At 36.4% G+C, this 21,262-nt stretch overlaps 1 protein-coding gene across 8 annotated transcripts in view; it reads left to right on the top strand.

The window, feature by feature from the left end:
• The window catches only part of SRPK2 (SRSF protein kinase 2), a 274,393-nt gene that overhangs the window by 110,923 nt on the left and 142,208 nt on the right, over nt 1-21,262 (top strand). For 2 of the 8 annotated variants that reach the window (XM_064289875.1, XM_064289878.1), the window contains exon 1: nt 16,203-16,472. The exons of 2 other annotated variants lie outside the window; for them this stretch is intronic. Coding sequence is in view for 2 of the 6 variants with exons in the window: in XM_023544501.2 (XP_023400269.1) it covers nt 17,039-17,079 (41 nt within the window). In the remaining 4 variants the exon portion in view is untranslated. Of the gene's footprint in view, nt 1-16,202; nt 17,080-21,262 lie in introns of those variants that run through there. 4 more of the 8 variants (XM_064289876.1, XM_064289881.1, XM_023544501.2 and 1 more) reach the window with 3 other exon arrangements.

Consider the following 21,262-nt stretch of genomic DNA (forward strand, 5'->3'; position numbering starts at 1 on the left):
TCTCTGCTCTGAAATTGGCTCTCTTTTAAGGCAAAACTGACCAGTCCCCTTGATAGGCCACAACTAACCTATCACACAGTCCTGCCCTGTCACCTGAATTGGAATTACAAGACCATGGCTAGAAAGGCCACACACAAAGAGTAATCAGTCACACCGTACTAGTGTATTTAATTATAAATTCAAGAACTGTTTTGCTATTAAAAAGAGATAATGATGTGACTGGAAGGAAGTTATTATTGAAAAAAGACTAAAATGTTTTAACCTGTTCTGGGCCATTTTACATTTACCTCTTTATTATTGCGGCTCTTTAGTGGGAAGAGTTTCTTCCCCCATGTAATTGCCCATGCGTCTGAATCTAGCTTCTTGAGCACATGCCTTCCTTTTCTGCATGGTCTAACGAAAGACTGCTAGTAATCTGAGGGCTCTACTTATAGAATTCAGTTTATATCCTGAATTCTCAGCTGTGGAATTCTCTGTTTCTGCATCAGTAGGATATTTTCAGTAAGCATACTCCGCCCGTTTCATAGTTGAGACTTGAAATTTTTTTGGCTGTTAAATTAATGCCTGTATGTTTAGATAGGGGTTTTTTTTTTTTTTTAAGTTCACCAATTTATTTGGGCAATTTTGTTTTATTGTAGGAGACTGCTTGTAATGAAGTTAGGAGGGATAGGTTGAGTTTAGTTTTTGACACTCACCATTTAACAAATGCCTGTTGTACAATCTCCATAAGACTCCCTGTTTTATGATAGAACACTGTCAGAAGAATTTATCTGTTCTTTTTTTCTTCAGTATAGCAGTCTCAGAATTCCAACGGAACATTGCTTTGACCTTGATTAAGCCGTGAATTTTATTTAAAAGTGAAAATTAGCATTTTGGAGGCTATTTATAATGGTGTGATGGCAGTTTTTTTTTTTTTTTTTTGCACAGTGTCCATTTGAAAGCCATGTAAACATAAGAGGGAATTATTTTAAAGGGAACATCTTTTGGCAAGACAGTATTATAAAAACAGTTAATCACATAAATAACACCTGTAAAATTCAAGTGTAGCTAAAATTAAAACCATTCAAAATCCATTCCTAGAAATAAGGAAGAACTTTTTCTAATCATTTTGGAATATGTTCTTTCCCAACTTTCTCTTTTATTTGAGAGTGTGTGTGTGTGTGTGTGTGTGTATATATACACACACACACTTGGGAAAATATATATGTATAACGAAAGTATGTCATACCATATTGTGTATATTCTGCAAGTTGCCATTTTTTCCTTAATAAGGGTTATGTTTGGAGATCTTTATCTGTCTTATTCTTTTCAAGTGTTCTGTATTATGAATGTACCATAGTTTATTTAACCACTGGGTTTATCTTTTACTTCCTTTTGCATATAGCATTATGATGAACATCTTCAAGCGATTCTCTTAGGACACGTGTGAATGTTTTTCTAGGGTAGATATGGAAGAAGTGGAATTGCTGGATTAAAAGAATCTAGCATTCCCATATTGAAATCAATAAATAGAATACTGTTTGGCATGATTGGTTTCTTGTGTTTGTGAAACAAATTGTGTATTTGTGACATTGGTTAGGAAGGACAGGGGCAACCCTGATTGTGCATCAGAATTGGTCGACGTTCAGTCATTTCAGGAGGTGTAGCATATGATCAAGAACTGATGGTACTAAGAAAGAAATCTAAGCTGTACTGAAGGCATTGGTAAAAAACAAGGCTCCAGGAATTGAAGGAATACCATTTGAGATGTTTAAACAAATGGATGTAATGCTGGAAGCGCTCATTCATGTCAAGAAATTTGGAGGACAGTTGCCTGGCCAGCCAACTGGAAGAGATCCATATTTCTGCCTGTTGCAAAAAAAGGTGATCCAACAGAATGTGGAAGTTATCAAACAGTGTCATTAATATCACACACAAGTGAAAATTTGCTGAAGATCATTCAAAAGCAGTCACAGCAGTACATCGACAGGGATTGCCTAGTCTCTCCCCGCTCCCCACTTTTGAATTATTGACTAAAGTCATCCAAAATTGAAGGGGCAAAATAGTCGTCAATACTGTAGATACACTGTTTTGTATCAGCCTTTACCCGTTAGCATTAAAAAAATTTCCCCATTATTGTAAATTTATGTATTTCTAAATTACTGTAAACTTCATAAACATTTAGAAACATGTATCACATTGCTTTACCACTATGAGTATGCAAAGCTTATTTTTGACAAAAGTGGTAAAAAGATACCAGTTATACTACAGGCTTTGTAAGTGCGTGGCATATTAGTTGAGAATAAGAGTATAGTCATGAAGCAGAGGTTTGGTTTGAAAAAACGTTTTGAAGAGGGAGAAAATTCTGGCTAACAAAGAGAAAATGAGAGAATCAAAAAGAACTAATAGTTGTATTAGAAGTGGAAGGGAAGGAGGAGAATTTGGGCATACAGTTGCCCAATTCTAGGACATGATTCTCAAAACCCAGTGCCATCGAGTCGATTCTGACTCATAGTGACCCTATAGGACAGAGTAGAACTGCAGCCATAGCACTTTACCATGGCGCCAGCAGGGCTTCCAGGATAGGATTAGGTTAGAAAAATATGTTGTGGTTATAGAGAATGCTCTGAATTAAAAATTTTAAGATATTAAAAGTGGTATATAAAAGTCAAGCATGAAACGATACCGATCTCATTATTTACACCAGAATAAGAAAGATCTGGTCTAAGATTTATGTGTTTAAAGAAAAAAATTAAGAGAAAATGTGGGTCAAGATTTCTCCGAGTGTCATGTGAGGAAGACCTTTTGAAACTTAGAGGATTGCCAGAAATCATAAAGGGAACGATTAAGAGATTTTGCTGCATAAAAATAAGGGAACTGTGGCACCAAACACAAACTATGGTTTAATTTTCAAGATAAGTGGAGCATATATGGCGAGAGCGAAAGGGTTAATGTATGGTACAGAGATTTTCAATATGTGTAAGATAAAGACAAATGGGCCAAGGACAAAATGTCTATGACATATGGAATGAAATTTTCATGAAAATACCTATGAGCTGTTGGGTTAGTTGCTCAGTCTATGCCTTAGTTCCTGAAACTATAATGTTTGGGAAAATGGTACAGATTTTGAAAAATTGTTAATGTAAGTGAAGTGTTTTGCAGTGCTTTGTTATGTGCATTTATTAAATATTAGCTTCTTTTCGTTCATTTTCCCCTTATTTCCAGCCAGGGTTAATTTACTGGCCCCTTAGGGGGGTGGTTGTGAAATCTCATTTGGTGTAGTACAACTGTTTTTCTTCTTTTGAGCCATTTATTAGTGTAACGCTGAAGTGATGGTGGTGGTAATACTCATGAAAAACCAATATAGTATGTCAACAGTTAAGATAGATGTATTTAAAAATGTATAAACCGTAAATGTGTAATTATTTTATTTAGATATATGGGTTAAAATGATCCAAAATTAAAGGAGGAAAATACTTGTTCCTGTGGGAAATAGCCTTATGGAGCTCCAGAATCTATGTCTGGGATTTCCTGGCTCTCTCTTGTCTCTTACCTTTTTGAAAGTTCTCTGGAATCCTGTGCCATCTTACCTCTTTAACTGAAAGCAAGGATGTGATTTTTATCTTTTTTCCCCTTATTCCCAGCATGTATACCTATGAAATAATAAAACTTTACCTATATCTGTATGTATTGGGATTTACCCATATTCAGTGTAATCATTCCTGTAGCTGATGTTTGTATAGCAGTATTTAAGTTTGTTTTGTAATTTTACGTATTTATATTCATCACTTCGTGCCCTCCAAGTTGCAAGCCCTGAAAGAACAGGATCCTTTTTGTTGAAGAGATTTTGTTGAATACAATAGTCTTATCTGCTGGCATACTGAGACACATAGAACACAGCAGTTGAGGGCTCAGACCCTAGGCATAGACTACCTGGGTTCAGATCCCTGCTCTGCCATACTACCTCTGTGACCCATGGTAAGTTACTTAGCCTTTCTGTGCCTCAGTTTTCCTGTTTGTAAAATGAGGGTAATGATAATATTTCTCTTGCATGGTTATGGGAGGATTAAGAGAGTTATTATATGTAAAGCAAACAGAAGAGTGCTTGACACATAACTGGTAGAAAATAATAAAATGTTAGTTATTACTGTTATTGTTGCTATTTATTACTAGTATATTATTAATCTTCAGGCATTATTTCATGCTTAAAATGTTGTTTTCAAGTGACTAGAAGCTAGCGACTCAGTGTACAGCTAAAGATGATAAAGACGAAGAGCGTGTACTCTGGGATATTGATTCAAGGTCACTTGATAAAACAGACCTAAGACTTTTTGTATTCTTGATGTGTTTATGGTCCTGTACGCTGACTTCTGTTTATTAAAATGCAGAACTAGTTTGGATTTCATGTTCATGTAATTGGTAGGGAACCTTGTAGACCGTAAAACAAGAATAAAATAGACTTGGTCTATTTTGCTGAAGTGTCTGTGGTACTTCATAACATTTGCAAAGCAACAAAGCCTTGGAAGTAGACTTTACTATTGCTGCTGTGAGAAAGATTTTTTATAGAAATAAGCGACGAACTGAGGCTTGAGGTGAGAATTTTAGGATTTACAAATGAGAAAAGTGATAATTGGCAAAGTTCCTGAGGGGTACTGTGTGGGCGTACAGACACAAAATGAATTATGGTGAATCGACAAGCCTTATAAAAAGCTCCATGAAAAGTTTAATGTTTTTCTCCCACTATCACATAAAATTTTTAAAATTTGCTTTTAGATCTCATTTACCTATTGAATCTCTTATTTTAGTTTTGACTGTAGAGCTGATTATATTTTTACTAAATAAAACCAAGACTTTTTTGTGTGGTATATAAGATGCTGTAGGAACAGGTCCCTGCCAGTATCTCTGGTTCATTTGCTATCAGTGTTCACCTCACTATTGTCACCTACCACATTGACTTAGATGGCCCACATGAATGATTCTCAGTAGCTTCGCTTGTGCAGTTTTTCTGCTTGGAATGGACTCCAGCTTACTTTCTTCACCTGGCAGGTCCTCCATAACCTACATAACCAAGCCCAAATGCCTCTGACCACTCCCTGCTCCGGACAGATAGGTCATTTCCTCCTTGCAGTCTCTGTAGCACAGCTAGCTATGGAGCTAGGCTTTGGAGTTAGAAGAATGCCTGGATTCTCATCTTGGTTCTTTTACTTGCTAGCTCTGGAATTTTTTTTTTTTTTTGAGATAAAATTCACGTAACATAAACATCGACATTTTAAAGTGTACAATCCAGTGGTTTTGAGTATATTTACATGTTGTGGAACCATCCAAAACCACATTTTCTCCCGTGGAGTGGATGATGGGTTCATACCACCAAGCTATCAGTTAACAGCTGAACACTTAAATACTGTGCTACCAGGGATCCTTCGTACAGCTATCATGCCTATCTAATTCCATAGTATTTCCATTACCCTTAAAAGAAACCCTGTACCTATTAACAGATACTCCCCAGTCTCCCCTCTCCCATCCCTGGTCAACCCCTAATCTGCCTTCTGTCTCTGTCAATTTTGTGTTTGTATCGAAATGTATTCTGGATGTTTCATATAAATAGAATTGTACAATATGTGATCTTTTGTGTCTGGCATCTTTCATTTAGCATAATGCTTTCAGGGTTTATCCATTTGGTAGCATGTATCAGTATTCCATTCCTTTTCATGTATGGATATTCCACATTTTGTTTATCCATTCATTGGTTGATAGACACCCCCCCTTTTTGGCAGTTATGAATAATGCTGTTGTGAATATTAATGTAAAGGTATTTATGTGAACATCTGTTTTCAGTCTCTTGGGTATTACACCTATGAGTGTAATTGCTGGGTCATAAGGTAATTCTATGATTAAGTTTTTGAGGAGGTAGCATACTGTTTTCTGCAGTGGTCATTACCATTTCCCATTCCCATCAGCAGTGCCTGAAGGTTCCAACGCTTTTTATTGTCTGTATTTTTTTATTATAGTCATCATCCTAGAGGGTGGTTGGCTGCTAACCAAAAGGTCTGCAGTTTGAATCTGCCATCTGCTCCTTAGAAACTCTATGGGGCAGTTGTACTCTGTCCTGTAAGGTTGCTATGAGTCAGAATTGACTGGACAGCAGCAAGTTTGGTTTTTGGTTTTAGTGGGAATGAAGTGGTATGTCATTGTGGTTTTGATTTGCATTTCTCTAACAACGAATGTTGTTGAACATCTTTTTATTTGTTGGCCATTTGTATATCCTGGAGAAATGCCTAGTCAAATCCTTTGCCTATTTTTAAACTGGATTGTTCTTTTTTTTTTTTTTTATTGTTGAGTTGTAAGAGTTCTTTATATATGGATGCTATACCTTTATTAGATACCTGATTTGCAAATATTCTCTCCCATTCTGTTTTTACTTTCTTAATAATGTTCTTTGATGTACAAAATTTTTAATTTTGATGAAGTCCAATTTACTCCATATATTTTTTTAATCTTTTATTATTTATACTTTGGTGCTATACCTAAGAAACCATTGCCTGATGCAAGATTATGAAGATTTACACCTATGTTTCCCTCTATAAGGATATTATAGTTTTAGCTTTTACTTAGTGATGGGGTTAATGTGTTTGACATGTGGCAAGGACATGAATTTTGGAGGCCATAAAGTAGAATGTCATGGATCGAATTGTGCCCTCCCAAAATATGTGTCAACTTGGCTAGGTCCTGATTTCCTGTATTGTGTGGTTGTCCTCCATTTTGTGATCTGATTATGCTCCATTTTATGTGTTGTAAATCCTGACTTCTGTATGTGAATGAGACAGGATTAGGTTTTGTTAATGAGATCCAATTATGCTTGTTATGTTAATGAAGCAGGATTAGGGTAGCATACATCACCCTTGCTTGAGTCACACCTTTCCTTTTACAAGAGATAAAAGGAGAGAGAATGGAGCAGAGAGGAGGGACCTGCCTACCACAAAGAAAGAAGAGCCCGTAGCGGAGTGCACCCTTTGGACCCAGGGTCCCTGTGCCAAGAACCTCCTAGACCCAGGAGAAGATTGATGCCAAGAAACATGGCGATCTCCAAGGAACACCAGGCCCACAGATGTTGAAAGGAGATGAGGACCTTTCCTCAGAGCAGACAGAGAGAAAGCCTTCCCCTAGAGCTGGTGCCCTGAATTGGGACTTCTATCCTCCTAAGCTGTGAGAGAATAAATTGCTGTTTGTTAAAGCCATCTACTTATGGTATTTCTGTTATAGAAGGACTAGATAACTAAGACTGTTCTTTAGGCCTTTGATCCATTTTTGGTTAATTTTTGTTTAGGTAGTAAAGTAAGTGTTCAGTTCATTCTTTTGCATGTGGATATCCAAGTTGTCCCAGCACCATTTGTTGAAGAGAGTATTCTTTCCCCATTGATTGGTCTTGGCACCCTTGTTGACATTAATCATAGATACAGGGGTTTATTTCTGAACTCTCAGTTCTAGTTCACTGATTTATATATCTGTCTTTATGCCAGTACCACACTGTCTTGATCACTCAAGCTTTTCTAAGTTGAGATGTGTGAGTCCTCTTTTTCTTTGTCAAGATTGTTTTGACTATTCAAGGCCCGTTATATTTCCTTATGAATTTTAGGGTTAGCTTGTTCATTTTTGCCAAAGTGGCTGTTGGAATTTTGATAGTGATTGCTTTGAATTTGTAAAGCAATTTGAGGAGTGCTGTCATCTTAACAATATTAAGTCTTCCAATTTATGAACACGGAGGCCTTTCCATTTATTTAGGCCTTTAATTTCTTTCAGCAATCTTTTGTAGTTTTCCATTTACAAGTTTCGTACTTCCTTGTTTAAATTTATTCCTAAGTATTTTATTTATTTGTTTTTGGTGTTACTGTAAATGGAATTGTTTAGCTCTCGAATCTTGAGCAAATTTCTTAAACTTTCTGGGCTTTAGTTTCCACATGTGTCAGATGGAAATTATCTTAAGTACCTACCTCTTCCCTTTGTTGTGAGAATTTAATTAGTTAATTCATATAAAGGATTAAATGAGCCTGACAGTTCAAGGTAAATGTTTAATATTAGGGATTTTGCCTTATATATATTTGTAACCAGTCTCTTTGCCCCAACACCTGTTGGTGCTCAGGGAATATAGGAGGACGGTCAAGTTAAGGCTGTATCTCATCAATTTCAGTTCTTAAGGTTTGAAAATGTGTGTTGGGCATCAGGGAAACTTCCTCTTTTGCCTGCATATTTTGATAAGGCTTGTTTTCTTACACATGTAAGTAAGCCTTGCACAATAATTTTGCCACCTCCTAATATAGTCAAGTTTCCTTTTGAGATGTTCCCATGGGCCTTGGTTTATCAGAGGAGGCGGAAAGCAGGCATTACCTTGGTGAACTAACAGTCCTTCATATATGAAAATTGTAAATGAAATTAAGTTGGCATAAGGTATGACCTGTGAGTCACAACATTAGAGACTCAAGCAGTTCCAGTTGGATATTAATATGTAGTATTTAAAGAATTATCTTTAAGTTAGGATTATGAAAATACTTCCATTCTCTCAGCATTACTCTCTGGTATAATTTCTAAAAGAGATATAGTAGAAAATTTTACAAATGATACTTGTTTTTTTAAATGTAGAACAGAGAAAACTTTGAAACTTGGCCTCATGCTGAACAGAGCATTGGGTCTCATCCTGAGTATAACAACTCACAGTCATCCAAGAACTTGTGTTACTTCTGTCTTCCCCACCAGGCTCAGTGTAAGTAAGTGTCTTTGTTCTGTTTAGGGGCAGAGTTAACTATTAATGATACTTTGCTGTGGTGAGAAATTTAGACTGTTTTTAGGGATCAGTTTCAATACATTTCATTGCTAATGAAGGGCCAAGATGGTGAGGCTAATAACATTAGGAATTTATTTAAACATTCGTATTTTCACACTGTAATACTTTTTTTGCATTTAGTTTCTGAAATAACAGATAACCCATATTGTGCAATGAATGTAAAGTTTTAATTTATTCCACACAGCACTTAGGCTGGGTGATCTGGGATGTTGGACTGCTGGTGTGGATGTGGCCTGAACAGCTTTCTCTTCCCCTCTCTGCCTTCTTGCTCACTGGCTTGCAGTCACACTTCTCTGAAGGTGGGTATTGCTAAGAATAGAGACCACAATTTCGGGGGAATTTGCTTGCTTTTCTTCGTAGAATTTGAAAGTCAACAGCAAACCTCTCATTGTAAACTAGTTTATTTCTTGGTTTACAAATTACATCCAGAATAACAATGAAAGACTTTTGACAGGAAAAAAAATATTTCCTGTAGTAAAATGGAGTTTCTGGTAAGTGGCAGCAGTGTATCCAGTCTGAAACCACCTCCTTCACTTCCTTTAACCCCCTTCCCCCAGCCCCTGCCTCGTTGCAGAGTTTGGTGTGAACATACTGTAGTCCACTGGCACGTTATCATATTCAGGAACACAAGTAATCCTGTTTTGGAATTATTGTTGTTAGGTGCCAGCAAGTCATGGCAACTCATAGCGACCATAAGTGTTAACAGAATGAAACACCACCTGGTCCTGAACCATCTTCACAGTTGTTAAGCTTGACCTCATTGTTGCAACCACTGTGTCAGTCTATCTCGTTGAGGGTCTTCCTGTTTTTTGCTGGCTCTCTACTTCACCAAGCATGATTTTCTTCACCAGGGACTGGTCCCTCCTGATAATATGTCCAAAGTACTCGAGACGAAGCCTTGCCATCCTTGCGTCTAAGGAGTATTCTGGCTGTATTTCTTCCAAGACAGATTTGTTTGTTACTTCTGGCAGTCCGTGGTATATTCAGTATTCTTTGCCAATATCATAATTCAAAGGCATCAGTTCTTCTTTGGTCTTCTTTATTCATTGTCCAGCTTTCGCATGCATATGAGGCAACTGAAAACACCATGGCTTGTGTCAGGTGCACCTTAGTCCTTAATGTGACATCTTTGCTTCTTAACACTTTGAAGAGGTCTTTTACAGCAGATTTTCCTAATGCGGTGTGAATGCATCTTTTGATTTTTTCACTGCTGCTTCCATAGGCATTGATTTGTGGATCCAAGTAAAATGAAATCTTTGACAACTGCAATATTTTCTCCGTTTATCATGTTGCTTATTGATTCATTTGTCAGAATTTTTTGTTTTCTTTGTGTTGATGTGTAATCCATACTGAAGGCTGCAGTCTTTGATCTTCATTGATAAGTGCTTCAAGTCTGCCTCACTTTTAGCAAGCAAGGTTGTGTCATCTGCATATCGCAGTTTGTTAATGAGTCTTCTTCCAATCCCAGAGCTGCATTCTTCTTCATACAGTCTGGCTTCTCTGATTATTTGCTCAGCCTACAGATTGAATAAGTGTGGTGAAAGGATATAACCCTGATGCACACCTTTCCTTATTTTAAACCACGCAGTGTACCTTTGTTGTGTTCAAACAACTGCCTCTTGATCTGTGTACAGGTTCCACATGAGCGCAATCAAGTGTTCTGGAATTCCCATTCTTTGTAATGTTATCCATAAAGGCAACTGTTAAGGAATGGGGAGTAGAATTGGGATTATAACTTGAAAAATGAAATCAAATTTATGTAAGCTTATACATTTTATTTAACAAAACTTGTTATTAAATATGTACGGATTTTTAGAATGAATGAAAAAATATATCGTGTTGATTGTTTTTGGCATACCTTTTCATACTAAGTTACGTGATAACATGATTGGACATGGAGGGAATTTTTGCAAACTATTTAAGAGTTTTATTATTTTCCCTCTCTGTCTCTAATAATTGAACAGTTCTCATTCTTGTGACACTTAGCATATTATTGTCCTTGTTGATTTTTGTTTTTATTTACTAACCCTTCTAATACTTACTATAGCCTCATTTTTTTAGTATTTTTGCTTGGGATTCTAGCATTTCCTTTGTGTTTTCCATCAACTTTGTGAAATGTATCTTTTGCAGATTTTCAGTTTCACTTTGCTCAAGATTTGTAGTTTGTTGGACTGAATGACTGTTAATGAGGGACTAACAGAGTTTGGTGGATGAGGATAAAGGCTTATGATAATCAGGGATGGTTGTTTGAATGGTCAGTGCATTAATGCACATTTTCATGTTTGGACAATGTTTGCTTTTATGTGCATTCCCATAATCAAGAGAACTTGAATAATGAAGACTTGAGATAAAAGGACTTCCTATTTTAGGCTAGACTGGTCTTTCAAGATGTTGGTCAGTTAATCATCTACCTTCCTCAGCGTCCCAGAGAGTTTGATTTACTTCTGCACCTTTATGAGGTTCATTATGTATCAATCTCTTGAGTTTCCAGTCAGCACTTCAATATTTGGCCCCAGATGGTAGGATCAGGGATTGACACCTGAGCCAGAAAAGCCTCTGCCTACCCTCATTTGCATTTAGATGGAGACTCTTAGAGATACCAGAATGTGCCTAAATAGAAGACTCCAAGAGAAGGTCTAAAGTGTGCATCCTGAGGCAGTAGAATCTGAACATGTGAATTAGAGAGGAGAAGTAGCTAGTTCGTAGTGACAGAAGTGAGATGAGGGACAGACAGATATTGAAACACCTGAATGGTGGAGCATTCAGGTGGAGAACAATCCCACTGAGGAGGTTGTAACATAAACTGAGTTTCCGGAGCTGCCCTGTCTTCTGAATAAGATTCTGGATCCGTGGCCTGTGGAGGCAATTTCCTATATTTAACTTCGAGGTATATTCTTGCAAAACAACCCTGTCTTTTGAGGTAAACTGAGCACACATTTGTTTCTTGTAGCCTAAAATGGCTCCAAATAAAGATAAGACAGTATTAAAAAAAAAAAAAAGTTTATGTATACCCCAGATAAAATCAGCTTTGTGAATAATTACAAAAATACCCCCCCTTTTTTTTTTGCCAGTGAAAGGCTGTTTAGTACATTCATCTGAATAACCCCACTGGGAGTTAAAATATAGATCTAAAAATTTAGGTAGTACTATCTGGCCAATTATTTTATCTTATTTAATTGTCATGACATAAAAGTAAGGGTCTTAACCTGAGCCCCTGTTGAGTGTTTAGTTATCCAAAGGACACAGTGCCCATGGCATCCCTTATGCTGCTATAGCTCTTAGGTTTCTGGATGGGTTCAGGGCTATCCTATTTATCTCCTAAGATGTACTAATTGTTGGGATGCCTCCTTTCTTGGACTTTGTTAGTAGTTATTGGTAGTTGGCTAGTCATGGTTCTTCAGGATTGGTTCAACTCTGGACTCATACCCCTAGGTGTTCCAGGAGTCTTAAAACTCACTTGTGCTATGGAGTGGAAAGTGGCATTCCAGGGAGAGGAAACTGAGTAAGAAGAGATTTGGTGGTGTGAGAAAACATGATGTGTGTGGGAATCACATAGAGTTCAGTATTTCTGGAGCATAAAATGTAGAGGGAATGGCGGGAATGATAACCCAAATGAGATATGGGGGATTAGTGCAGGATTCTTATAAAATTTTTTGATTTGGAATGGCAGTTGTGCCATTGTTCACTGAGATAAAGACTATGGAAAGGAAATATATGGGAAGTTGATGAGTTCAGTTTTGGACATTGCATTCAAGGCATCCAGGGACAATCTAGGTGAAAAATGTCTAGCAGGGGTAGAAGGATATATGGGTCTGGGTTGCCGAAGTTTCAGATGTGGTCATGTTGATGTCAAGGGTATACATAGAAGAGTAGGTCAGATGAGAAGAAAAGAGCATGAAGTTTTAAGAGCTAGGTGCAAGAAGATGACCCAGAGTTAGGAGGAGAGTCATAAAAACACAAAAGCGTTATTAAAAAACAAAGTCCTCCCTTAATGTTATTTAGAAATTTAAAACAAAATCATGACTAAAAACAAATTAATCGTAATTTTAAATGTGTTTTTTCAAGTTGCAACGGAACTAACTCCCACCTGTTTTCTGTGTGACATAAGGAAGCGTGGTCTTCAGGTATTAATAAGAGTGGGATTATGAAGACAGATGGTAAAGGATTGATTTAAAGGATTGTAGAAGGAGCTGATCAGTGTGACGTACAGTACTATGACAAAATATGAGTACTGGTTAAGTGTAAGCCCTCGTGGTGCAGTGGTTATGAGCTCAGCTGCTAACCAAAAGGTCGGCAGTTTGGATCTACTAGCTGCTCTTTGGAAACCCTATGGGGCAGTTCTGCTCTGTCCTATAGGGTTGCTGTGAGTCAGAATGAACTCGAAGGCGATGGATTTGGTTTTTGCGCGGGGGGGGGGGGGGTGTTGGTTAAGTGTAACATTGTGTAGGGTAGATTCCACAGGGAACACGAATGAAACTTCCAGGCAAATTATTTTATAATCAAATTTATGGAGCTTTTTTTTTTTTTTTTTGTTCCTGAAGCACTCATTGACCTGAATGTGCTAGTGGATATAGTGGAGGGTTGAATTAATTAATAGGTAATTACAAAGTTCCAAGGTTGTTGATTTGGAAGAACAAGGGAGTGGACATGAAGAGAATAAAGACTTGAGGGCAGTGTAAGGTTTTCAAATGTGATCTTTAAAACTAGGCTGGATCTCTACATCAGTCCTCCAGACTAAAATAAATCTAGAGGAGCTTATGATTTACATGTATAAATTATAAATTGTATGAGAGGAAAATAGGTTATGGGGAAAGCCTCAGTTTAACAGAAAGCCAGAATTCATAAAGGAAAAAACTGGTCAACTTAATTGCCTAATAATAAAATATATGGTCCCAGACACTGTGAAAAAAATTGAAAAAAAAAAACAACAAATTGGGGGAGAATATTTGCAGCATGTATAAGAAAGTGTCCTACATGTAATCATGAAAGTTAGTGACTCAGGTGATAACAGACATTCACCAGACAATGGATTGAGGAGGTCATGATCCTGAGCCTAGGGTTTTAGGAAGTCACATCTACACTGACGTCAAAGTCCCCCAGATCTATGGCAGTTGTTGTGATGACATGGAAGTCAGTGAAGTGGCCACTGGAGTTCTTAATAAGTGTACCAGATCCATGGATGGTATTGATAAGGAGGAGTAGATAGTATCATAGATGTACTACACAGACCTCAAAGGATTCAGTATTAACATAGTGCGTGTAAACATTCCTGAACCCTTCAGTCTTTCTGTAGGTATAAACAAATCTGAAGGCTTGAAGAAAATGTAGAAACAATATTGGAAACCCTTTCATATATCATTAGACTCCTGTTTAGTTTGGAGCTCCCAAGGTTATCAGCCAGAAAGTGGTTTATAGTTTAAACTTTTCTTTGTTGGCATACATTTGTGTAGTTGAATCTTGGGGTCTTTCAGCTTAAGTGCTCTGATTTTATATAGATACACCGAATTGTGAACTTTCTGTTTTTTCGGAATAAAAAATTTCCAGGATGAAGGTGGATTCAAGTGTAACCTCATTTCTGCAGAGAATAGTTGATAAACTGAGAATAATTTTCTAGAAAGGGAGGCTGAGATACAGATTAAAACTAAATTTCCACATGTAATAAGACTACAGTGATAAAAAAAAGTGGACTTTGAGGCTGGCGGTTAGAGAGGGAAGGTGCATTTAAACTATAGAAAGCTATTTAAAATGGGCCAGACCTAGTATACATCATAAACTCATCTCACATTTATTGAGAGTTTACTATCCTTCACTAGGCACTACATAGTAATAGGCAGAGAGGGCTTAATACTACATGCTAAGCAGAATTTTATTAAGTCCTCACAACAGTCCTTCAAGTAGGAATTATTATTATCCCCATTTTACAGCAAAGGAGATAGAGGCATAGAGAGTTTAATTTCCCCAAGGTCTTACGGTATTAAACATGATGGAGGAGCCTACTTTCAAATCCAAGGCTGAGGGCAGAGCCTGAGCTCTTTTAAGAAAAGGGGTGGGGCACTACTGAGCATTGCGTGTGTCACCATGTGCTGGGCTCTATAATCCATGTAAAAGATATTCAAAGTAAGTTTCATTATTATCATCCCCATTTTAACCACTGTGCTCTGTGCTCTCCCCAGTAGTTAGGCAGTTTGCCTCCAGCCTGTGGTAGATTCTGTTCTTTCAGCAGATAATTCATGCCAGTTGTATAATGTCCATTGGTTGAAGTTGTAAGCTTAAAATAATTAGGAAAACCCCTGATTTTAACAACATTTGAAGAGAGTATTTCTGTATAGGTTCACTGCATTTTATGCAACTGATTTTCCCCCATTTTTCCTTTACATATTCTCATATTCCACTTTGATTTCTATAGTCAGCGTTCTTAATATTTAAAATTTGTTTTACCTTAAAAAAAAAAAAAAAAAAACTGTTGAAGTCCACTTCGAAATCCTGAGGCTGTTTATAATATTTCAGTGGCACTACGTTTTATATTGAGTATATGAACTTACATTATGAAAGCATACTTTAATTTTTAAAATGCATTTGGAAATACTTTTAAGAACAGAAAAATAGCTTTATAAGTGAAATAGTCTGATGTAAATTTTACTCACTCAAAATTATGTGTTTTAGGTCAGTCATTAGTATTTTAAAGGGAATGGATTAGATTTTTTGTTTTCCTTCTCTTTTTTCTCTCCCTCTGATTTTCACCCCTCCTTCTGGTTTAATCTGTTATCTACTTTACAAATTGGCATCAGTGTTTATCTTTTCATTAAATTGAACTGACCCTTACATGTTTGTTGGTAGATGGCATTGTCAGTCCTTTCCTAAAAGGACAAGTATATTATCTCAGCTCGGCCAACTGGGTGTTGCTGTTCACTTGTACTGTACTGCGAAGGAGGAGGGGAAAATTAAGGTATAAAATAAGAAATCTTTTTCTAAAGGAGTTAGGGTCTAGGTACTATATATATATATATGTATATATTTTATGTATATATCTTTAATGAAAGACAATAAGGAAATTATAATGTAGGTTTAAGTTTTTTTTTTTTAAATCTCTGACCGGGGTTCTGGTTTAATATTTCATTCTTAAGTGACCAAAATGATTCACTGAGCCATATTTTTCAGGGCTAGTAAAACAGAAACAGCCAAGGGTTGAATGTCTGTTCATGACAGCTTGTAACTTTATTACCCAGTTTTCTCAAATTGTCTAGTATATCAAATTCAGATTTTAGCATTTCTTGTTTGAATTTTGATTCGCTGAATATAAAATTCTCTTGTACAGCCATGTTAGTTCTACCTTAAAAAAGAAAACACCCCTCTACTTAAAAGAAATGGTACTTCCTGCTTTCATAAACAGTCATGTGCATAGTTTAGCAAGGCCGGATGCCTCTGGAGCTTTTTCCCTTTATAGCACCATTGAATCCCAGTCCTAAAAGAAGTACTGCGAATCTTGTGGCCTCATTCTGAACAAAAGGGATTACAGAAGAAAAATCTCTTGATAATAAGGCTTAAAAGCAAGGGCAGGCAATCTTGGTTGTGAATATTTTCTGATTTTTCCAGAAATCAAGCAGAAGATTGAGCTGCTGATGTCAGTTAACTCTGAGAAGTCGTCCTCTTCAGAAAGGTACAGCTACATCTCTTGCATGAACAATTAATGGTGTAGCATTGCTAAGAGACAAACCAGGGCATTTTTTTTTTTTTTTCTTTCTTTCTTGTCAAGTTTGCTATAACATATTGTACTGCATGCTGGTCATTGTGCTGTATTGAAGATGTGTATTTGGGCAAGCTGTTCTGCTTTTGCAAAGGATAATTGATTTAAAAAAAAAAAATAGTGGAACCTAATCAGCTGCAGCATGCACACCATAACACAGCAGACCGCTGGTTCATGTGTGACAGCTGTTGAGGGCTTTAAAAAATTATTTCGTCAAAAAACCAAACAGATTAAAAAAAATCTTGCTTTTTTTTTTTTAAGGAAATGCTGCCATTCGATTTTCTTCCTGTATTTTGAGGTTGCTGTTACACAAAAATTACCAAGGTTATTGTGAGATTTAGTTGAAAAATATTTGATAATTGGTTGTAATATTATGTGGAAAGGGAGTGCCATTTGTAAATAGCTTAGGAATTGCAAACCCACAGATTAGTCACATTCTGAAAGAGAGATGTGATGCTTCTTCAAGTCTGTGCTAGGAAATGGAACAGTCACTGCATGCAGTAATGGTTCGTGCCTGCAGGTAAGGACAAAATGACTCAGAAGTATTTTTAAAGCAATTATTTTATTTGTCAATCAAGTGATTATACTCGTAAGGAGACATTTTATTAAAATGACTATTTTTCCTTATTAAATGGAATTAAGGTATTTTTACCTCAAGTCAGAAAAGAGGCTATAGTTGTATAGTAAATATTGTGTTCACTTCTGTTTACCAAAATTTTGTATACTACATAATGTTTTAAATTGAGGTTCTTGGGCAGACAGTTGATGCTTACCTTTCTCTTGGTTACCTAATAGTTTAAACTTAATGTTGGTATTTCGTATTCATGGCGTGTTGATTTCTCTTTTCTGGATTTAGTTTTCAGGGTTATCTTTGTTCATAAATTTAATATTTAGGAAAACATTATGGAGAAATGATTTAGTAGTTAAGGAGAGATATAAGAAAAAGATTTTAAAAATTTGAGGTGTAGAACCTAGACCAGTAAAATGGATTTAATTAAAGTACACTAATATAATAATATATGGAGGACATAGTCTGAAGGCAGAATGATCACATTAAATCAATTTATTAGTGTGATTGGGCAGAAGGCTTCTAACTGTAACTTAGGACATTACAAATAAAGAAGATGCTACTGCTTTCTTTAGACATTGAAAACAGAAATTTAGGAAGGCTTGTGTTTATTTTTATATAGCTTCTAACTCTGGTTTGCGGCTAGCCATATGATTTTAAGCATTCTGTTTGCTGAGATAAAAACAGTCTTCAGCCTTGTGCTTGTTCTGCCAGTAAAATGGTGGTGATGGGAAGGGGAGAAGGGTGGTGGTGTAAACAGTGGTCAGGTGCCAACTGTAATGTTAGAGTTCAGTTACTAGGAAGAGCATTCTTAATGGGATGACAACAGTAATTATGTGATCTTTGCAGTAGTATGAATTCTCTGTAGATAAACGGGATTGAACACAATGAGTGAATATGGTAGAGAAAAAAGTTAGGAAATGGGTGAGGTTTTTCTGGTTAAAATACATTCTTACAAGGAAAAATATTCTACAGTATTTTGGTGGTTATGTTAATTTATTTTACCAGGCTTTTGGGGTTAGTTGAAGGAAAGGGAGGAGGATGTTTGTGGTATGATGTTAAAGTTTAGAAATCAGCCACTGTATTTATGATACCTTATACAGTTTTACCAAGGCTTGCTTGCTTTATTATTATTTTGGGGGGTGCTTAGATATATATTTGGCAGTTGTGATATGCTGATTTTACAGGTGATAAAAGAAGCTTATGGGTCAGCCAACACATTGCAAACATAGAAATTGTTTCAATATTATAAACATATTAAAAAATACCCTATTTTTTCTCTTTATTAAAAGTCATATAGTAATGAATACTCAAATCATTTGTTTTTTTAATTTGTTTGGAAAACCTTGAAAAATAACCTGAAGGAAAAAAAAAACATGGCCTAGTACACTGTATCTTGCCCAGAAATTTAATTAATACCTTCTGCTACCATGTAGTATTACCTGTAGGAAATATTTTACCATTACTTGCTTCAAGTCCTTGTTCACTAGTCACTACATTTTAAAAGTATTTGCTTTAATCTTTTTTTTAAGTTAGCAGTTTGAGGCATGGACTGAGTCTTAAAGATAGATGGAATTTGCACACACTCTGGTCAGTAGTCCAGTCTCTGTTGGTAGAAAGGATGAAGAAACCCTTTATTTAAGGAAGGAAGAAACTACTTGATTCTAAGAAACCAAAAACCATCACTCATCATAATTGATTTTGTTCCTGCAGAATCGTGAGATCCTTTGATAGATAGTTCAGAAAACCAAGTGGAGGAAGCACAAAATACAATAAATAGAGAAACCATGATGCGATGTTCCTAATAATTTTCCCACCTCATATTTTTGACCTGCTTAAGGGAATTGCTAGTCTTGAGAATTATTTTGTAATATGGGAAAAGCAAGACCAAAAAAAAAAAAATTTTTTTTTTTTGGTGGACTGTTAGAATTTTTCCAGTGAAAAATAGGACTTGTTCAACATTATAATGAAATTTTAAAGGTTGTTTTGAAGCTGTATTTGAAAATTATCTTAATAGGTCTTAATCGCTTTGAAATTTAAAATTATATTTTTATCTTTAACAAAATAGCTGAGGTCCATAGAATGTGAAGAGGCATAAAATACTTCTGTTGAGAATAGCTGATCCGTAGGACAAAAATTCAGGGGGTTACAAAAAGTTACACTTTATTTTTTAGTTTTGTATTTTGGAGAGAGAAAAATTTCAGCCTACCTATTTTTTGTTTATAAATTAAGGGTAGAGAGCCTTAGTGAATGAATTAAAAAAGATAAGGATACCTGATTTATATGTTTTGGCCTGTTAAAAGGAAGATGTATCTCCAGAGTGTACCCTTCTGGAGATATTAGGAGTAAGTCCTACGAATATTTCCTTTTTTATGAGTGCTTTTTCAATGAATGTATTCTTCTTAAGCATGGTAGGGTCAGTGCTAGGCATAATTTTACTGCTTTATCTCCCCTCTGCCCCCCCCCATGTAATAAAATACAACAGTGAATATTTATTATTTATTTGATGCAAAAACTAGGTTTTCACGTCTTTGTCGTTTTTTTCTTACTGCTAGCTAGAGCACTCCTGAGATTTGGAAATTTGTGGGGTAGAGCGGATGGGGAAGAGGAGCAATATTAATAATCCTAATAAACAGTGCTATCGAGTCGATTCCGACTCATAGCGTCCCTATGCAATGCCCCATAGGGTTTCCGAGGAGCGCCTGGCGGACATGAACTGCCGACCATTTGGTTAGCAGCCATAGCACTTAGCCGCTACGCCATCTAATAGCTAGAAAAAAGAAAAAAAAAAAAAGATGGTTATAGTTATCATTTATTAAATAGTTCAGATACCAGTTCTAAGCGCTTTGTATTAAAAAAACTTGTTCCTGTCGAGTTGATTCCGACTCATAGCGACCGTGTAGGAAAGAGTAGAACTGCTCCATAGGGTTTCCAAGGAGCAGCTGGTGGATTTGAGTTGCCAACCTTTTGGTTAGCAGCTGAGCTCTTAACCGCTGTGCCCACCAGGGCTTCAAGTGCTTTACAGGGAGGGAGGAAAAAAAAAAGAAAGGAACAAAGTGTGTATATGTGTAAAACTAAATTGCTGTTTCCTCAGTGAACAGCAGAATTGTACCATTCTTAATCTTTTTTTTTTTTTTTTAATCATTAAACAAAAATTGAGCTCAGAATGCTCAGAGCTATGATTCTCAATCCATCTAGGTAGACCCTGGGGAGGCTGAGGAATTTGTGAGGTTAGGGTGAGTCTGAGTAGCGGAGAATCTACATTTACACTAAACATTGCCCCTATCAGCTATCAAATGTAAATGAATGATGTAATTAATAAAATCCACAATCAGTTAAAAGTTAACTAAATAGTAGTGCCTTATAGGTTTGTATTTTCTCGGTCAACAGGTACTAGATACTAAAAGGATTATTTCTGTTTTTGTGTGTAAGTCTTTGACATTTTTTGGTGTTAAAATAGATTCTCATACTTGTAATTGAATTACTAGCCTAGATCATTAGCATGCCAAATAGCTAGCACATACTCAAATTAATAAATTATTAGCTGCCTTGTTGAAGAGAAGAGAGAAGGAGAGGGGGAAAAAGCGTTATAAAAATATTTATGCTGTAGCCTATATTCTACCAATGCTTTATAAACAGAATTGATGGAGAGGAGAAGGTACGGACCCTGGCATTTATGATCTCATATTTAAATAAGTGACCCCAAATGGAGAGATACGGTAAAGATAGTAAATCCTCTCCCCCCGAATATAAGGGCATTTCAGGTTCATAAAGAACATGGTGTGTGCGTATGTTTTAATTTTCTTTTCTCGTTTGAAACCTCCTTAAATGAAGAAAAAAGACAATGTGACAATGATGTGTGGTTGCAGAAAGCTAAAAGAAAAGCTTGGAAGAATAAGGAGAATGGAAAGGACCAGATGAAGTAAGAGAAGGGAAGGAAGGAAGCAAGCAAAGGATATTTAGTGGAAAAGGATCCAGGACCCAGGTGTCCTTTATTTACTCTTGTGTTGGCTATATCTTCCCCCTTATGTGGTGAGCAGCGGTAGTCATGGGAGGAGAGCAAGTTTTAAAAGATCCTCTCCATTGTGCACCCCTCCGCCCTCTAGCCCCAACGCCAGGACAAACAGTTGATAGC

This window comes from Loxodonta africana, chromosome 8, assembly GCF_030014295.1.
Source record: "Loxodonta africana isolate mLoxAfr1 chromosome 8, mLoxAfr1.hap2, whole genome shotgun sequence".
Taxonomy (NCBI): Eukaryota; Metazoa; Chordata; class Mammalia; order Proboscidea; family Elephantidae; genus Loxodonta; species Loxodonta africana.